This window comes from Anthonomus grandis, chromosome 6 (genome assembly GCF_022605725.1).
Source record: "Anthonomus grandis grandis chromosome 6, icAntGran1.3, whole genome shotgun sequence".
Taxonomy (NCBI): domain Eukaryota; kingdom Metazoa; phylum Arthropoda; class Insecta; order Coleoptera; family Curculionidae; genus Anthonomus; species Anthonomus grandis.
The window spans coordinates 28327650-28348826 of record NC_065551.1 but is presented as its reverse complement, the minus strand read 5'-3'; the positions used below and the strand labels follow the sequence as shown (position 1 = coordinate 28348826).

Here is a 21177-nt window from a genome sequence, read left to right as displayed (position 1 = left end):
GCTTTAATAACCCATTTACCAAATTAAATACGCTCTGTAATTATTCATTAATGGATCTCTGTAAAAAAACCAGTTTCGTTATCGTTTCTGCGTACTCAACTTCACGATAAACCAATAAACTTCCTGCTAATAAGTCATTTGACGAAGCTTCTTAAACTTCCTGAAAACCATTTAAGCGATACCTCAAGTTTGAGCCTCATGCGTGTCGGAATATCGCGTGACTTTAACGGAACTGAAATAACTTAAACGTGAACAAGGGAAGTTGATTACATGATGATTATAAGTTGATTATTTTGTATTAGGTAGTATGGTCGTGTTATTTTTCGTTGTGAGCTCCCATATCGGTTTTAATTAGGCCCTAAAATTCCCCTTCTCGAGTTTCTTCGTTAATTGACGGAGTCGTGACGTTAACTAGGAATATAACTAGCATAACTCGAGGAGCTAATGTTTATTAAAGATAATCTTTTCTTATAGAAGGTGGTTGAAATTATATTTAAAAGATGTTATTAATTATTATTACTGTTAATTAATGTATTACACCTGAATAAACTCTATTATTAATTATAAGCAAGCAAGCAAAAATTTATTAATTAATCAACTTAACATAAAATACGATGAATCAAAACATAATATTACAACATTATAATAATGCTACAATTTACGCGCTTTATACCGGTCTGGCAAATTTCTTTGTTGGGCGCCAAAAGAACGTACACAGAAAATTCATATGCAACTGTAGACTCGAAAGAGAACAGTAATACTTGATTGATTTCCCAATTTCTCATTTGCGCTGTTGTTAGGAGGAAAAATGCAGTAAACCGCAAGTTTTGGCCATCTATATGGTCACAGATGTTGTGTGAGCAAAAATTTTATTTTAATTTTGGTTTTCATATAGCTCACAACTTTATACCCTTATTTCATAAACTATCTAAGCTCCATCAAGGTTTCTGATCCGCAACAAATGGTTGGGATCTTTGCAGATTCACTTAGACAATACTTCTTTTCCAATATCCATAGTTCAAGTTACCTTAGCCGACTTTATCAAACTGTTTTGAGCAGGCCTTAACTGGTTGTTCTGGTACAACTTAGTTTGTGTTGTTAATTTTTTAATTTATTATTTATTCTTAATAAATTGTGCCACTGTCTTTATTGCTAGATCTTTATGTATATATTTCTAAGAAACCCAAGAGGCGTTTATTATTATTTTTAATGTATGGTTTTGAAATATTTGAAATCAGTTTATTACTGTTTTATTTGTTTTTGAGAATGAGGTTGAACTATTATAATTGTTTGGCTCTTATTACTGCTTTGTAAATGAATAATTTACTTTTTATTAGGAGTACGCTTTTTCTTTTAATGTATGGCGATACTATTATCCCATTGAATTGCTTAATTTATTGCCTGGAATAAAATCAAAAATAATTGTTTTATTAATTTACTAGACCACTTTCTTAAATTAAAAATCTTTCAATTATTAAAAAAATTAAAATTTTGTACAGAAATAAAAAAATTTATATTTTATTTTTGTCAAAAAGTCGCTTAAATATTTTTATTCCATAATGGGGTCGCTCTTTTATTTTTTCTCAATATACTTAATAGTTAATATTTTTAAATATCACAAAAACTTTACAGTAATAAATGTATAAAATTAATTTAATTTAGTATTTGATTGTACTATCATAAAAACCCATATTTTGTTACTTAAGTCTTGCCTAGTAAATATATCAACATTATAATGTTATTATTTTAAGCTAAGTAAATCAATGTAATTAAAATTTTATGACGTTTTATTACCGGAGCAATAAATAACATGTTTAAAGTCAAAAAATATAAAATATAATAATATTTGCAATATCATTTAAAATTTATGCAAATGTGTGAAGGATTGTAAAAAATATGCGAATATATTCAGATATGTTACATACACGAGGCAAGGAATAATAGTACACTATTGGACTTCAACCATAATTCATTAAATTTTTGCCCAAAAGCAAAATTTGATAATTTAATATTTGAAATTACAACAATTATGTTAACATTACAATTACGGTCCATCGTCCACGCCAATATAATAATATAAATTGATGGGATATAAAATATAGCAGGCCTACGTAAAATAATTGCAAAACAGCGCATAATTTACTATATGGTTGGACCTAAAATAAATTATTAAATTAGACGCAAGGGTCGGTTAACTGCACTGACGGGGCTAATAACAAAATATGTAATACTTCATGTATATTTATAGCCTAATCAGAAAGATATTTGCCAAATTCAGTTACAAAATAAATATTAGTTATATTGAAAGTTTTAATTAAGCTATTTATTAAAATGCTATTAAACCTTTCGTTCAGTTTACCCCCAGCGGTTGTTTGTTCCGTATTAGCTGCAGGTGGTAGATAATAATCAACCCTTTTTAAATGAAATACAAAATTGTATCGGGTAGTAAGCCCCCCAAAGGTTCGTCTGATCATTTAATTAAAATATGCCGTCGCGTGAGCTTAGGGGTTGCTTCCAGAATTTACTTCTAGCTGGGGAGTAAATAAGCATTTTTCAAGAATAATAAAATAATGCTAATTTAGCTCTTTTTGAATGCTCTATTCCTATTATTATATTAGTAGGGTTAGTCTTACTATTTAATTTTTTTAACACTGATTATTGATCATGATTTTTGAACTATAACTTGTTTAATTAGGCTCTAAAAATAAGTATTATGTGAGTTTTAGAGAATCAAGCAATTTTCTTGAAAACTTTTACAAGGTGAAATAGATGCTTCTAAAAAAAGGTACTTGATCGAAGCATTTAAATCGTTAGATTTTAAAATATTGTGCGTTTTATTTGACCAAAATACTTTAATTCGATTTTCAGCGATCCAATCTTAACGAGAGAAATCATTTTTAAAATCACACTATTTCTTTAAACGACTTCATACAGAAAGTATATACTTTTGCAACTAATATTTGAACTGGTTTAAACTTTAAGGAGCATTTACATCGAATATTTATAAGTATTTCACTAGTTTTTCAAATTTAATGCCAATAAAAATCAAACTATTTTCTTCATCCCTCTGAACAACCATAAATATTTCTGATGCTAAAATTAAACTGTACTTTACAGCATTCAATAGATCTCCTTAAAGTATTTTTCTTTTGGAAGAGACCACGGATTTTACTAATATTCCTGTAAATTTCGATATAAGAAAAAATCCTTTCAGATTATGCATAAAAGAATAAATTAAATTATTGATTGTATACGTATAATATTGCTTAAAAATCAATATTATACGTATCATAGTATACGTATATCATAAATTATCAGACTAATCACTCATCACTTATTAGTGAATTGATATGTTGTGTAATTGATGCTCTGACATGAAAAATATGGAAAATAGGTAATAATATGTCAGTACGTAGATTCTGTTTATTGTCGCTTCGTACCCGTCAAATGGCCCTAAATTTTAGATTGTATCCTATTTTTTTTAGGGATAATTTGTGGCTATAATTTAAAGATTGTTTTAGTTTATTATTTATTTATTTTAAATTTTTGAGAGTGGTAATCGGGGTGCAAACCTAAATGGCCTAGATTTCGAAGAGAAATCAATTATGGAATGGAAAAAAATAAGTGTATTCAAGTACCCTTGTAATTGCTGAAAATATGACATCCTTTATAAAATGTTGTACAGTCTAAGTTAAATAATAAAGCTACTAAGTAAATTAGACTATCGGCACCAAAAATAGATGGAGGATTATCAGCCACACTTCCATTAACGCCTTCAGAATAAAGGCTCATTAATATCATAGGTGAAAAGGGATTTAAAGGAGATGAAGGTGTTCATAAATAATTAAGACTCCCATCCTTGGCACTTCAGAGAACACAATAATCATTAATTTTTAAGGAAGTAATTATTGAAATTGTAAGAAAGTTCAGAGATTAGAGGGACACAAAGTCAATGGTCTCAAAAGATGTTTATTTTTTAAAAAAATATTACACATGTTTCGCCCTAAGGCATCGTCAGATCGGTAAAGCTATTGGATTAAACATTCAAGTTAAAACAAAAATTAAAAAAAAAAATAAATAAAAATTTTTTATTTTATTTTATTTTTTTTAATAAGAAATTGTAAGAACTTCTGATAGAAGATTAGATTTTTTTCAAAATTAATAATTATTTAATTTATACCTATCTACATCGCACTGCTCTAGTAGTAGCTCAAGTCCTAAAATGCTTTCGAAATAAATAAGTAGATGAATTTCATTTAAATAAATTGATTCCATAAACATATTTATAGAATCACTAAGAACAAATCACTTGTTAAAATTCTCATTAAAAAGAATTAAAATTTAATAACCCAAGAGTTTCAAAAAATTTAGGAGGTAATGGCAACACAATTAAGTAATATTTAAAAAAATTATTAATCAAACTACAAATAGAATTGCCAACAGAGTTGTAAAACTAACTGATATTCTTAAAGGAGGACATCAGCAACAGTTAATAATGGAAACACTGGAATAATGAAATCTATATAATATGGAGCAAATATAGAGGGAATATAAAGAGAATACAGAGGAAATAAATATTAATACAGGTTTTAAAAATACTCTTGTAAGATCATTTGTTTAGTTTTTTTAAATGTGATTACAGCCCTTAATTCGTAATACCTATTCCTGTTATTTTAATATTATTTAAGTAAGTAAAATTAAAACCAAATTGTAAAGCATAAAACACTAATATTTTAATTTAATTAAGCATATAAAAAACGTTATTAAGAAAATAGGTAATATAAAGTGGCAAATAAAGCAAAGTTGTCTATACTACATAAATTGACAATACTCGGCGTGTTGTCTTGAAATCTAAAATTTAAAGGTACACGGAATTTGCATTCAGTTCATATTTCACTTTTTCTCTATAGTCTATAAACAAATAATACAAACACTAAGAAATTTATATGAGTTTAAAACCTCTAATAGTCTTTTTAAGATTGTATGTAAAATACAACTTAAGGAAATGTATTAGGTCTCTAGGAAAGGTACTTAAATTCACAACAAGCAAGGGTATTTTGTATTAAACAATTGGTAAAAAATGAAGTCACATTTCAATATTAAACAAAATATTTTATGTTAATTTTTCTATATTTAAAATTATTACATTAATTAAATTAATTGAAACACAACTGCATCTCTCGATTATAATTGTTGCTAACCATTTTTTTAATTACCTTTATATTCTATAGTATTAAATAATATTTTACAGTTGTCTTTACGAAATCATCTATCAGACCTCAAATGATATATAGAAGTTATAAAACAAGTAAACCTTAAAAAGATACTAAAAAAATATAAATTTAATATGATAAATTAAAAGAATAGTTAAAAGAATGTAAGATATCAAGTCAAAATTCTTTTATTCGACTTTAATGCACACGACTTTTGCCCAATTTTAATCAAGTAATCAAAAACTGATTCTAATCTAAGTATGTTATATCTACCACGATGCTGTGCTCTATATTCTTCTAAAGTTTCTTGATCTTTCTCTAGGGTTATAGATATAAACACAAATTAATGCAAGCGGTAAAATTTATTTTTGTGTTACCTATACAAGGACAGATATACAATTATCTTAAAAATCGTAAATGAAAAATCAGAGATTGAAAGAGATTCTAAATTTACCTATAGAAAAATATCTTTTAGACTTGATTAGGATAATATTTTAATATCTAGATTAAGTAGAAATACTTGTTTTTTAAACAAGGTTATAAATATGCAATTTTAAACTTAATTATTGCCCATAAAAATTGCAACTTCCTATTGAACTAAGTAACAAATTTCATTAACGTTTGAGAATAAAAAAAAAATGTTTAATATTTAATAGTCAATTAATCTTGAAATATTTTTTTCTTTATTTTTATTGTATATAATAGCTTTCTTAAAATATACAGTGCTTTCATTTCAAAACGATCCACCCTCAATAACTTTCTTCAACGGTACCAAAAAAAATGAAATCGGTAAATGTGTAAGCAAATAGTTAGCGAAAATGTCTAGAAATAATGAATATTTTATTTACGCCAAACTTTGTTATGTCAAATGGCTACCCCATGGTATGACACATTATTTTAAAGGGCATTCATTATGCTATCAATGGTTGTAAAAAAAATTAAATTAATTGACCAAGAAGCAATTAAAGTGTAAATCGGTAGGGTAGAAAAACAAATTTAATTAGTTTAACAAATTTATATTATTAAATGTTCAAAATGCGCGCTGTTATTAGCAAGACAATAAAAAAGCCTATTTTCAAACTCCTTACAAATTGGCAAGAGTCTGCCCGCTAATTTAAGGGTGGATCGTTTTGAAATGAAAGCACTGTATATTATATTAATTTATTAAGGAAATATTTAGAAATTGTTTTTTATGATAGTAAGTAGCTTACCATAATGATGGTATACACTTGCATCATTTGGAGCAAGCCGCTGAGCTCTTCTAAACCACTGTTCTGCTTCTGCTGCTCTGCTTACCTAAAGCAATAAGAAAAATAAAGATAATTAAAAGATACATCTATTCAATTTTAAATACGTTAATATTTAAACAGAACATTTAGGATCTTTTCCGCGAAGACATTATTTATTACTTATAAAATCTCTTAATAACTTTTAGATAAATTACAATTTGCTATATAATAGTAGTAAACCATCTATTATATACTTAACAAATAGAAATATCTAAAAGATAAAATGTATTCCTGCATCGCTGCCATTGCATCTACATTCCCTGTCATATCATTTTGTTGATTATGACATCTTTGTCATGCCCGTGAACTTTTATGTCTTTTTTAACGATATATCGTTATTATGCTCGAAATTTAAAAATCGCATTTTAAACGTAAAACCATAATTTTTCTTTGTTTTAAACGCCTGAACACCTTTTTATTTAAAAAACCTTAAGGATTTTAATATAAAATGGGTATCAACATTTTATTTAGATTTTTACGCAAATTTGATCTGTATCTTTAAAAATATAAAAAACCGATAATAAATTATTAAAAAAAATTGACTTGTTATTCTTAAAGGTTTTTACGGAAACAATTTGGTCTCGTTGTTTTAAAGTGAGCAGATGAAATATCTTTGCTTAATTCAAAAATTATTAAATTCTTCAAGAAGTTCATAAATACCATTATATTTGTATTATTCTGAATTTAATTGAATTTCAATTTTTTATATTGTACCTTCTTATATAGAATTAAAGTCTTAGAATGAGAAAGGTCGAACCACGTCTTATTTAATATTAAAGTAAAATAGGGATAAAATGTTCTGACGAAAGATCGATACTTTACGTTATTGACATGTTTCGCTATTTAGCAAGAAAACTTATATTTCTAAAAATATATTAACTTGAATTCTCTTTATTTTATTTATTTAGGTATTATAAATAAATTGCAACATTAACAAAAATTTTATATAAATTTTAATCATCTCTCTAAAAGCACTTATAAAGGCTGCCACTGTAAAAGGTTTATTATTACGTGAAATATAATTTCGTATATATAAAAAAACCTTAAATTATTTGTTTTTTGCATTACCAGCGTTTAATAGGTCAATAAATGCTATAATATTTTTTTATAAATAAAATTCTACTTTATTTGCTTCCATAAAAAAACAGTTAATAATTAAATAGATTTAGTATTTTTTCATTGATTTTTTAGGTAACTGTATAAAATTTGTATAAAATAAAATCATAAAATTGTTCGAGCCGACTATTTTAAACCTCATACATACGTACATGCACCGTTTTAATTTAAATAAATATTATATAACAAGATATTATAAATTCAAAAGGTAAATCGCACTCCACCCGAGCCACATATCGATTCTTGTACACCAAACTAAATACAATAAAATATTTATTTTTCATCTCGTAACATTATCCTTGTCATAACAAATCGGGAAATTGAAATGAGTAAATTTCATTGCCGAACAAGTTTTATTTAATTTCAGACGGGCATTTTAAGTTTCGGGCCCTAAATCGGGAAACATATTGATAAAATAAATTTGTTGTTTATTATTTAGCTTTAGTATTTTTCAAATCGTTAGTTACCATTATTTTTGCTTTATGTTTTCCTGGTGAATGTTGTACTAAAAAATTTATAAAAGCTTTTATCATCTCTATATAGTAAAAGGCAAAATTAATTTAAGCTTTTAATCAGATTTTCATGGAAATGTTTCGCTTTAACTTTTAGGCTTTATTAATAAAATTAATAAATGGGTTATATTTATGAACTTTAGCGTTGGATATATAAGATGAGGTACTTTTGTATAAACTTTAAAATTTGCATTAATTAACTTATAACTGAAAAAATTAAAAAACAATGAGATGCTGCAAACATTTTGACAAACGGAGATTGAAATTAAACCATAAAATAATTGTCATCATAAAAAAAACAAAAGACAAAATTACCAAACTACAATTTTGCCTAGAAAATAGTATAAAAATTAAATATTAAAATACTAAACGATTCGGAAAAAATATTAAAATAAGAAAGTAAATGAAGAAAAAATGAGTGCTATAGATACCCATAAACTTAATAATTAAGTCTTAGTGCCTATTCAGATTGATGATGATTCATAATGAGGATTTAAATGAAAACATAAGGTTGTAGAAGAGAAAAATTAAAAAACAATTAATAGGTTATCTATAGCTGTTGCATTTTTTTACCAGTTTATTAGTAATTAATTTTAATTTTTATACATTTGGAATCAGTTGGATTATGTATCCTTGTTTGAGAGTATTTAGTCTAAAAATATATTATATGCGTTTTACATAGCCTAGTTATTTAACTAATTTAGCAACATTTATTGCGTATTTAATTTTACTCTTCTTTGATGATTATTTGATACTTATAGATATAGATTCGCTTAAGGATAGCTTTAGAGCTTGTGTAACAGTATAAAATATTAATTAATCATTGCATCAAAAAAATAGTGAATAGTTTACAAATTTTAGACTTCTTGCCAATTATCCAATTTACCTTTTTTTATATTATCGAAGTTAAAAAAAATCCTAAATTGAAAAAAAAAATAATTTTAATAAATAACCTTTTTACATCAAGTCGTCTATACTATGTATATTACAAACGCTTTTAATAAATGACAAGCCAAAGAAAAACTTTTTCTTTTTAAGTTATTGTCTGTTTATCCAGTATATTAATTTGAAGAATTTCTAATATTTTTTAATAAAAAAAAAACATCCCAGTGACTCAGTAACTACCATTTGTATCATAGTATCAAAAAAATATTAAAAAACAAAAATCGAAACTAAATTAAATTTATGTTATGTATACCTAAAAAATTTGAGCTTGGCGATCTCTAGTTTTTGCGCAACATTTAAGCTTAGGCATGAGCTCTAATGGGGGAGCATCATATTCTGCATAAAGACCTAATTACACAGGCAAAGGAGCCCTTCTAAATCCCTTCTTGGCAGAAACGCGGCATCGTACTTTGCGCTTGCTTTTATGAATATTCAGAAAACGAAATTAGGGAGGGTTTAAATGTGTACTTACTTATATAGCGTTCATTTTTGTTTTTTTTTAGTGTCCTATATTGATGCTCATTTATAGTGTAGACGGAATATTTAAAAAAAAACAAAGTCATTTCTCCTTTTTTTATGCTTATTCTTATTTTTTTTACACTAAATAACAAAAATTGTTTTTATATATACTTTTTGTTTTTTGCTATTTTGTCGTGGAAGAATTCTATCACATAAATAAAAAATTGAATAATTACTTGTCATTGTCTATAGGTATCTATTTTCAAATTAAATATTACAAATACACGTGTATATATATTTTAAACAAAAAATATAAATCAACATTCAGCTAAATAAAATTATTTTGTAGTGCAAATACGTTTTAAAGCAATTTTATTATGTCCTAAATTTTATGATTTAAAGCATGAATAAAGCAAATTTTTTTGGGAGTTTTCCTACAAAGCATTAAAAAGTATATACCGATAAACTAGTTAAAAATTTAAAGCTTTTCGAACCTACTTTATTTTGTTAATGTCTTAAAATAAAACATTTTTTATTTACTTATGATGCAAAGTACTAATAAGTTAATAAACGTTTTTCAAATTTGTACACTGAATAAATATTATGTATGTAATGTTATGTAACCATAAATTTAATTTTTCGTTCAAGTTCATGTCTATAATACACCTTCAAAATATATGTTAGTAATATATATTGAGCAATCATAAATACCTTAGACACCTTTAAAGATAATTAAATAAGCACGTATATAATTGGTTTTATATTCTATTAAGTTATGCATCCAAAAAATATTTATTATTAACTATTTTCTGTAACTTATTTCTTCTTATCTACCTAAGATAATAAAATGAAACATATTTATCTATATTGTATATTGTGTAAACTAGCAGTAATACATTATTGTACATTTCCACAATTTTTGACTACTTTTTATATTATATAGTTAAGATAAATATAAATAAGTTACAAAGAATAAGCTAAGCTGATATACTCACGGTTTTTTCCTAAAGCCATTTCAATTAATAAACTAATCAATAAGTAAGAAAAATAATTAATTTGAAGTGACTTGAGTAATATATAGGACTAAAAATTTCAAATATATTTAATAAATTTCAATTTAATTTACTATTTATTCTCTTATGCTTTATATTATTGGTATATTAAAAATAACTATATATAAGAACTTAATGCTTTTTTTTTCGATATTCAAACAACTAATTTTTTTAATATTTAAATGCACTACTAAATAAATAAAACTGCTTCACAAAATTAGAATGATTATGAAATTTTTATTTATTAAACCTTTAAAAACTTAAAGTCACACTTTTATGTATCTTGAAGCAATGTATAAGTCAGCAAGTTTGAATTTTATTTTAATAATTAATGTACTAAACATATAGAAAATTTTACTATAAATAATATTATGTATTTAAGACGTATGGTTATTGCAAATTACTTTCAATTTTATGTTTTTTTAAAATAGTCAAGCTTTCTTTCATGTAGTCAACCTTACTGATTTTGTTATAATACCCATATTTACTTTCTTAAATAAATGTTTAGGCCAATCTTTATTCACTAAGTTTCTCTTTGGCTTCAATAACTCTACAAACACGTAGAGAGCTTTCCGTATCCCATTATGTTATGCATACAAAATCTACTACAATATGTGTTTTAAATCACTCACATTTTTTGCAAGAAGTTTTCCATACGTTATATGTGCTGGTACATGATCTGGCTCTGCTTGCAGTGCAGCTCGATACCACTTTTCTGCTTCTTCGTCCTGGTGCATTTTTGCTAAAGTTTCTCCTAGTATATTATAAAGTTTCTAAAACAAAGAGAAAGTTATTAACTAAAGAAAAAATACAACTAAGAGTCAAAAACATAAACTACTATTATTTAGAGAATACTTTTGGTCTTTAGAAAAACGGTTACGAATATTACCAAGATTAATATTAAAACTTAGTTGTCTCCAACGTAAATATGAAATGAAAACTTTAAATGCAATAAATGATATTTGAAACAACAAAGTTCCTGGCACAAAATTTAATTTCTCACAGACTGATGAACCGGCGTGTTGGCACTCCATCCCAGTTTCCTGGAATGTCACAGTCGCACAAACTTTTTTAATTACAACTTTCAAAACTTAGCGAAAATACTCCTGACGATGTTTCCTTTTTAACAAATATAAAATAAGATACTTCTATCTTTCTTAGAGTTTTCTCTTTTTTCAGGAACTGCAGTAATTAACTAATTTTCTTTATATAAAATATAAGGTTGGTAAGAAGTGAGGCAGTAATTGGATTGGATGGTCTTTGATAATGTTTTCGTCATTATTCAGGAACTTTAATAGGATACGAAATTTCTAGGAAATCTTTCTATTTAAATAGAAGCAGCGAGACAGATATTTAATTAGTTTTATTTATTTTATTAAAAAAAATTCTAGGAAAATAAATTGTTAAAAGTTTGTTTAATTTACTTATGATAATTTTATTAAGACATATCCTATTTATTTTATATAAGAAATGTAACATATACTAATGCTATTTGCTAAGCAAGTATTTAGCAAAAGGTCATGCCTTACTTACAATAACAGTTACAAGGATTAAGTAATAAAACCGTTAGTATTAAAGTAGTAAAGCCTAATACGCTGTAATTAGATTAGTTTGTGTAAGGTATAATTGTTTGGCATAAAAATGATAATAAACCAAATTAAGAGTCGGTAATGCTAAACTAAATTTTAATTATATAGTGAAACATAGTAGAGTGATTGAAAAAGTATGGATATACTTTAGAATAATAGGAATATTTCTTTTATTTGCTTATTACAGTATATAGAATATTATAAATATGAGGGTAAATATTAAGGTAGGGACCCTAAAATATACGAGGTTAGTTAAAAGTGCAATAAAATGTTTATAAAAACTCGTTTAAAATCTTTATTAAATCCGAAATAAAAAACGAAATACCCTAGAGTAAGTCATGCAAAATTCAGTGAGCTTTTTGAAATTTTTATTTGGAAATAACTGAAATAATAAAATTATTCAAACTCAAAAATACTTTATTCACCAATTAAAAAAACAAAATAAATAAAAAATTTAAATTAATAATATGGTGAATTATATGACATTCATAAAATTTTTTTATAAATTCTAAAAGTTAAATTGGCATGTTTTTAATTTTATGTCATAAGAAATATTTTCGTTTTGTTTCTTTATAAGAATCTCTGAATAATTAATAAACATTTTCATAATGAGTTCGACTTTTCCACCTTTTTCTATATCAGCGTTTAATTTTCTTTATAGTGTCTAAGTCGCCTGCAAATAGTATTTTTCTTCTTTAATTTGTAAAATTATACCCGAAAAATTTCACTTCATTTTTATACTCTTGAGAATCTCAGAATAAAAATCTGAGATAAATAAGAGTATTTATCGTTAATAATGGAAAGTCTAGGCTGCTGATTAGCGAAAGTTTTTTATTATTTATATACTAATTTATAGCCATTTCAACAAAATTAAAAAATCTTAAGGTAGATATTTAAAACAAATATTATTATTTAAAAAAGCGATTTATTAAAAAAGTAACGAGTTTAAATAAGGACCTCTCCAAAATAGCAATAAATTTGAATATTCTCTTTTATTTTATTTGTTGGTACGTATGACAAAAAAGGATTAAATAAAAATATGGAAACAGGTTTTGTTTGCTTTAGAATGTTTTTTTTTTATAAATATTTCAAATATAACAGAATTTTGCTTTCTAGACTTCCAATTAATTTTTCTACTACACCAAGCTAACTTTTTATGTATAAATTAGACTAGTTTAATAATTTATATAATAATTATTAAATGATTTAACCTGCAGTTGCCTAGAATACATGTAAATAAATTTTTAATTAGCCATCTCCTTATAAAAGTTTTAATAACCTATTCTGTTGGATTAAAGTTTGGTGACCTATCTGGCCTCACTTCATTAACATATTTATATTAGCGACATTACTTCTTACTACTAAGGAGATCTCCACAAAATTTAAGGCGTGCTGATTTGTTTCTACTCTAAAAAGGAGTTTTTCTAATTTTATCATGCCATGCTTTGTGTTAAGTTCACATAGAGCATATTAACTTTATAAACAATTTTTAAAATACTATAATTAATCTAAACAACCTATATTTCAACTAAGAAAACTTTAATTGCAAACATAATTAAATATGTGTTAAGTCCACTTAAGTTGTGCACAAAATTATAATTTTACGTTGATTTTAGCAACGTAAGTTTAAAGTTTAGCACAGTAGTAGACAAACTATGGTTACATACATTTTAGAACATGTTGCACTTTACTGTAAAATTGCATATGTATTAAATACCACAGAGCTTATATTTAAAAACAATAAGCATTGTTCAATTTAAAATAAAAACTGTATTTATATATTTCAACATTAAAATGCTATATATAAGGCTCTTCAGAATTGGTATTTTAAATAGCGTATACTAGAAAGCCTGCAAAAAAGGTAGCACCCCTATTAGTGACTTTCCTGGTATATTTTTGAAAAAAATAGGAGTTTAACTACGTCAAATTTGAAGTAAAAAAAAATTGCTATAAAGAGGTAGGTAAAAATAGTAACAAGTATAGTCATCTCAATACAATAATAAAGATTTTGTTGGAATTTATTCCTTACATTTCAAGCATAAATTATTTTTCTACATTCAGCCCCACTCTCCAAGAAAAAGGCGTTATCGGCGTCCGTTTTTGAGGCCAAAAATGGGCATCAAAAATGCCATATCTCAGCTATTAGAAGAGTTACGACCTTGCGGACGGTCTCGTTGGATTCAGAATGACGAAACTAAGACAAAACCGATGGAATTTTCCCGATAGCTCCCATAGAAGCCGAGATATCGACCTTCAAAGTTTGGAATTTTTCATTTTTCGGGTGTACCCCCCCGTATCGAATTTTTTCACCAAAAATTGATTTTTTTCGAAATCAAACTAAGTATACTAGCGTCTTATTTGGGTCACCTAGATTACGAAAACACCGGGTTATAACAGGATCCGAGCAGAACTAAGGGAATGAGAGCACTTTGAAAATCCTGAAAAAGTCGTTTTCGACGTCCGTTTTTGAGGCCAAAAATGGGCATCAAAAATGCCAAATCTCGGCTATTGTAAAAGCTACGACCTTGCGGATGATCTCGTTGGATTCAGAATGACGAAACTAAGACAAAACCGATGGAATTTTCCCGATAGCTCCCATAGAAGCCGAGATATCGACCTTCAAAATTTGGAATTTTTCATTTTTCGGGTATACCCCCCCGTATCGAATTTTTTCACCAAAAATTGATTTTTTTCGAAATCAAACTAAGTATACCAGCATCTTATTTGGGTCACCTAGATTACGAAAACACCGGGTTATAACAGGATCCGAGCAGAACTAAGGGAATGAGAGCACTTTGAAAATCCTGAAAAAGTCGTTTTCGACGTCCGTTTTTGAGGCCAAAAATGGGCATCAAAAATGCCATATCTCGGCTATTGTAAAAGCTACGACCTTGCAGATGATCTCGTTGGATTCAGAATGACGAAACTAAGACAAAACCGATGGAATTTTCCCGATAGCTCCCATAGAAGCCGAGATATCGACCTTCAAAGTTTGGAATTTTTCATTTTTCGGGTATACCCCCCCGTATCGAATTTTTTCACCAAAAATTGATTTTTTTCGAAATCAAACTAAGTATACCAGCATCTTATTTGGGTCACCTAGATTACGAAAACACCGGGTTATAACAGGATCCGAGCAGAACTAAGGGAATGAGAGCACTTTGAAAATCCTGAAAAAGTCGTTTTCGACGTCCGTTTTTGAGGCCAAAAATGGGCATCAAAAATGCCATATCTTGGCTATTGAAAAAGCTACGACCTTGCGGATGATCTCGTTGGATTTAGAATGACGAAACTAAGACAAAACCGATGGAATTTTCCCGATAGCTCCCATAGAAGCCGAGATATCGACCTTCAAAGTTTGGAATTTTTCATTTTTCGGGTATACCCCCCCGTATCGAATTTTTTCACCAAAAATTGATTTTTTTCGAAATCAAACTAAGTATACCAGCATCTTATTTGGGTCACCTAGATTACGAAAACACCGGGTTATAACAGGATCCGAGCAGAACTAAGGGAATGAGAGCACTTTGAAAATCCTGAAAAAGGCGTTTTCGGCGTCCGTTTTTGAGGCCAAAAATGGGCATCAAAAATGCCATATCTCGGCTATCGTAAAAGCTACGACCTTGCGGATGATCTCGTTGGATTCAGAATGACGAAACTAAGACAAAACCGATGAAATTTTCCCGATAGCTCCCATAGAAGCCGAGATATCGACCTTCAAAGTTTGGAATTTTTCATTTTTCGGGTATACCCCCCCGTATCGAATTTTTTCACCAAAAATTGATTTTTTTCAAAATCAAACTAAGTATACCAGCATCTTATTTGGGTCACCTAGATTACGAAAACACCAGGTTATAACAGGATCCGAGCAGAACTAAGGGAATGAGAGCACTTTGAAAATCCTGAAAAAGGCGTTTTCGGCGTCCGTTTTTGAGGCCAAAAATGGGCATCAAAAATGCTATATCTCGGCTATTGAAAAAGCTACGACCTTGCGGATGATCTCGTTGGATTCAGAATGACGAAACTAAGACAAAACCGATGGAATTTTCCCGATAGCTCCCATAGAAGCCGAGATATCGACCTTCAAAGTTTGGAATTTTTCATTTTTCGGGTATACCCCCCCGTATCGAATTTTTTCACCAAAAATTGATTTTTTTCGAAATCAAACTAAGTATACCAGCATCTTATTTGGGTCACCTAGATTACGAAAACACCGGGTTATAACAGGATCCGAGCAGAACTAAGGGAATGAGAGCACTTTGAAAATCCTGAAAAAGGCGTTTTCGGCGTCCGTTTTTGAGGCCAAAAATGGGCATCAAAAATGCCATATCTCGGCTATCGTAAAAGCTACGACCTTGCGGATGATCTCGTTGGATTCAGAATGACGAAACTAAGACAAAACCGATGGAATTTTCCCGATAGCTTCCATAGAAGCCGAGATATCGACCTTCAAAGTTTGGAATTTTTCATTTTTCGGGTATACCCCCCGTATCGAATTTTTTCACCAAAAATTGATTTTTTTCGAAATCAAACTAAGTATACCAGCATCTTATTTGGGTCACCTAGATTACGAAAACACCAGGTTATAACAGGATCCGAGCAGAACTAAGGGAATGAGAGCACTTTGAAAATCCTGAAAAAGGCGTTTTCGGCGTCCGTTTTTGAGGCCAAAAATGGGCATCAAAAATGCCATATCTCGGCTATTGAAAAAGCTACGACCTTGCGGATGATCTCGTTGGATTCAGAATGACGAAACTAAGACAAAACCGATGGAATTTTCCCGATAGCTCCCATAGAAGCCGAGATATCGACCTTCAAAGTTTGGAATTTTTCATTTTTCGGGTATACCCCCCGTATCGAATTTTTTCACCAAAAATTGATTTTTTTCGAAATCAAACTAAGTATACCAGCATCTTATTTGGGTCACCTAGATTACGAAAACACCGGGTTATAACAGGATCCGAGCAGAACTAAGGGAATGAGAGCACTTTGAAAATCCTGAAAAAGTCGTTTTCGACGTCCGTTTTTGAGGCCAAAAATGGGCATCAAAAATGCCATATCTCGGCTATCGTAAAAGCTACGACCTTGCGGATGATCTCGTTGGATTCAGAATGACGAAACTAAGACAAAACCGATGGAATTTTCCCGATAGCTCCCATAGAAGCCGAGATATCGACCTTCAAAGTTTGGAATTTTTCATTTTTCGGGTATACCCCCCCGTATTGAATTTTTTCACCAAAAATTGATTTTTTTCGAAATCAAACTAAGTATACCAGCATCTTATTTGGGTCACCTAGATTACGAAAACACCGGGTTATAACAGGATCCGAGCAGAACTAAGGGAATGAGAGCACTTTGAAAATCCTGAAAAAGTCGTTTTCGACGTCCGTTTTTGAGGCCAAAAATGGGCATCAAAAATGCCATATCTCGGCTATCGTAAAAGCTACGACCTTGCGGATGATCTCGTTGGATTCAGAATGACGAAACTAAGACAAAACCGATGGAATTTTCCCGATAGCTCCCATAGAAGCCGAGATATCGACCTTCAAAGTTTGGAATTTTTCATTTTTCGGGTATACCCCCGTATAGAATTTTTTCACCAAAAATTGATTTTTTTCGAAATCAAACTAAGTATACTAGCGTCTTATTTGGGTCACCTAGATTACGAAAACACCGGGTTATAACAGGATCTGAGCATTACTAAGGGAATGAGAGCACTTTGAAAATCCTGAAAAAGTCGTTTTCGACGTCCGTTTTTGAGGCCAAAAATGGGCATCAAAAATGCCATATCTCGCCTATCGTAAAAGCTACGACCTTGCGGATGATCTCGTTGGATTCAGAATGACGAAATTAAGACAAAACCGATGGAATTTTCCCGATAGCTCCCATAGAAGCCGAGATATCGACCTTCAAAGTTTGGAATTTTTCATTTTTCGGGTATACCCCCCCGTATCGAATTTTTTCACCAAAAATTGATTTTTTTCGAAATCAAACTAAGTATACTATCGTCTTATTTGGGTCACCTAGATTACGAAAACACCGGGTTATAACAGGATCCGAGCAGAACTAAGGGAATGAGAACACTTTGAAAATCCTGAAAAAGGCGTTTTCGGCGTCCGTTTTTGAGGCCAAAAATGGGCATCAAAAATGCTATATCTCGGCTATTGAAAAAGCTACGACCTTGCGGATGATCTCGTTGGATTCAGAATGACGAAACTAAGACAAAACCGATGGAATTTTCCCGATAGCTCCCATAGAAGCCGAGATATCGACCTTCAAAGTTTGGAATTTTTCATTTTTCGGGTATACCCCCCCGTATCGAATTTTTTCACCAAAAATTGATTTTTTTCGAAATCAAACTAAGTATACCAGCATCTTATTTGGGTCACCTAGATTACGAAAACACCGGGTTATAACAGGATCCGAGCAGAACTAAGGGAATGAGAGCACTTTGAAAATCCTGAAAAAGGCGTTTTCGGCGTCCGTTTTTGAGGCCAAAAATGGGCATCAAAAATGCCATATCTCGGCTATCGTAAAAGCTACGACCTTGCGGATGATCTCGTTGGATTCAGAATGACGAAACTAAGACAAAACCGATGGAATTTTCCCGATAGCTCCCATAGAAGCCGAGATATCGACCTTCAAAGTTTGGAATTTTTCATTTTTCGGGTATACCCCCCCGTATCGAATTTTTTCACCAAAAATTGATTTTTTTCAAAATCAAACTAAGTATACCAGCATCTTATTTGGGTCACCTAGATTACGAAAACACCAGGTTATAACAGGATCCGAGCAGAACTAAGGGAATGAGAGCACTTTGAAAATCCTGAAAAAGTCGTTTTCGACGTCCGTTTTTGAGGCCAAAAATGGGCATCAAAAATGCCATATCTCGCCTATCGTAAAAGCTACGACCTTGCGGATGATCTCGTTGGATTCAGAATGACGAAATTAAGACAAAACCGATGGAATTTTCCCGATAGCTCCCATAGAAGCCGAGATATCGACCTTCAAAGTTTGGAATTTTTCATTTTTCGGGTATACCCCCCCGTATCGAATTTTTTCACCAAAAATTGATTTTTTTCGAAATCAAACTAAGTATACTATCGTCTTATTTGGGTCACCTAGATTACGAAAACACCGGGTTATAACAGGATCCGAGCAGAACTAAGGGAATGAGAGCACTTTGAAAATCCTGAAAAAGGCGTTTTCGGCGTCCGTTTTTGAGGCCAAAAATGGGCATCAAAAATGCCATATCTCGGCTATCGTAAAAGCTACGACCTTGCGGATGATCTCGTTGGATTCAGAATGACGAAACTAAGACAAAACCGATGGAATTTTCCCGATAGCTTCCATAGAAGCCGAGATATCGACCTTCAAAGTTTGGAATTTTTCATTTTTCGGGTATACCCCCCGTATCGAATTTTTTCACCAAAAATTGATTTTTTTCGAAATCAAACTAAGTATACCAGCATCTTATTTGGGTCACCTAGATTACGAAAACACCGGGTTATAACAGGATCCGAGCAGAACTAAGGGAATGAGAGCACTTTGAAAATCCTGAAAAAGTCGTTTTCGACGTCCGTTTTTGAGGCCAAAAATGGGCATCAAAAATGCCATATCTCGGCTATCGTAAAAGCTACGACCTTGCGGATGATCTCGTTGGATTCAGAATGACGAAACTAAGACAAAACCGATGGAATTTTCCCGATAGCTCCCATAGAAGCCGAGATATCGACCTTCAACGTTTGGAATTTTTCATTTTTCGGGTATACCCCCGTATCGAATTTTTTCACCAAAAATTGATTTTTTTAGAAATCAAACTAAGTATACCAGCATCTTATTTGGGTCACCTAGATTACGAAAACACCAGGTTATAACAGGATCCGAGCAGAACTAAGGGAATGAGAGCACTTTGAAATCCTGAAAAAGGCGTTTTCGGCGTCCGTTTTTGAGGCCAAAAATGGGCATCAAAAATGCCATATCTCGCCTATCGTAAAAGCTACGACCTTGCGGATAATCTCGTTGGATTCAGAATGACGAAACTAAGACAAAACCGATGGAATTTTCCCGATAGCTCCCATAGAAGCCGAGATATCGACCTTCAAAGTTTGGAATTTTTCATTTTTCGGGTATACCCCCCCGTATTGAATTTTTTCACCAAAAATTGATTTTTTTCGAAATCAAACTAAGTATACCAGCATCTTATTTGGGTCACCTAGATTACGAAAACACCGGGTTATAACAGGATCCGAGCAGAACTAAGGGAATGAGAGCACTTTGAAAATCCTGAAAAAGTCGTTTTCGACGTCCGTTTTTGATGCCTAAATGGGCATCAAAAATGCCATATCTCGGCTATCGTAAAAGCTACGACCTTGCGGATGATCTCGTTGGATTCAGAATGACGAAACTAAGACAAAACCGATGGAATTTTCCCGATAGCTCCCATAGAAGCCGAGATATCGACCTTCAAAGTTTGGAATTTTTCATTTTTCGGGTATACCCCCGTATCGAATTTTTTCACCAAAAATTGATTTTTTTCGAAATCAAACTAAGTATACTAGCGTCTTATTTGGGTCACCTAGATTACGAAAACACCGGGTTATAACAGGATCTGAGCAGAACTAAGGGAATGAGAGCACTTTGAAAATCCTGAAAAAGTCGTTTTCGACGTCCGTTTTTGAGGCCAAAAATGGGCATCAAAAATGCCATATCTTGGCTATTGAAAAAGCTACGACCTTGCGGATGATCTCGTTGGATTTAGAATGACGAAACTAAGACAAAACCGATGGAATTTTCCCGATAGCTCCCATAGAAGCCGAGATATCGACCTTCAAAGTTTGGAATTTTTCATTTTTCGGGTATACCCCCCCGTATCGAATTTTTTCACCAAAAATTGATTTTTTTCGAAATCAAACTAAGTATACCAGCATCTTATTTGGGTCACCTAGATTACGAAAACACCGGGTTATAACAGGATCCGAGCAGAACTAAGGGAATGAGAG

The 21177-nt window shown here is 30.3% G+C and overlaps 1 protein-coding gene across 1 annotated transcript in view; it reads right to left on the bottom strand.

The window, feature by feature from the left end:
- The window catches only part of LOC126737615 (protein O-mannosyl-transferase TMTC2-like), a 251233-nt gene that overhangs the window by 32199 nt on the left and 197857 nt on the right, over positions 1-21177 (bottom strand). The window contains exons 9-10 of the mRNA XM_050442592.1: positions 11219-11359; positions 6425-6509 (exon numbers count right to left, since the gene is read on the bottom strand). Coding sequence (XP_050298549.1) covers positions 6425-6509; positions 11219-11359 — 226 coding nt within the window. The remainder of the gene's footprint in view (positions 1-6424; positions 6510-11218; positions 11360-21177) is intronic.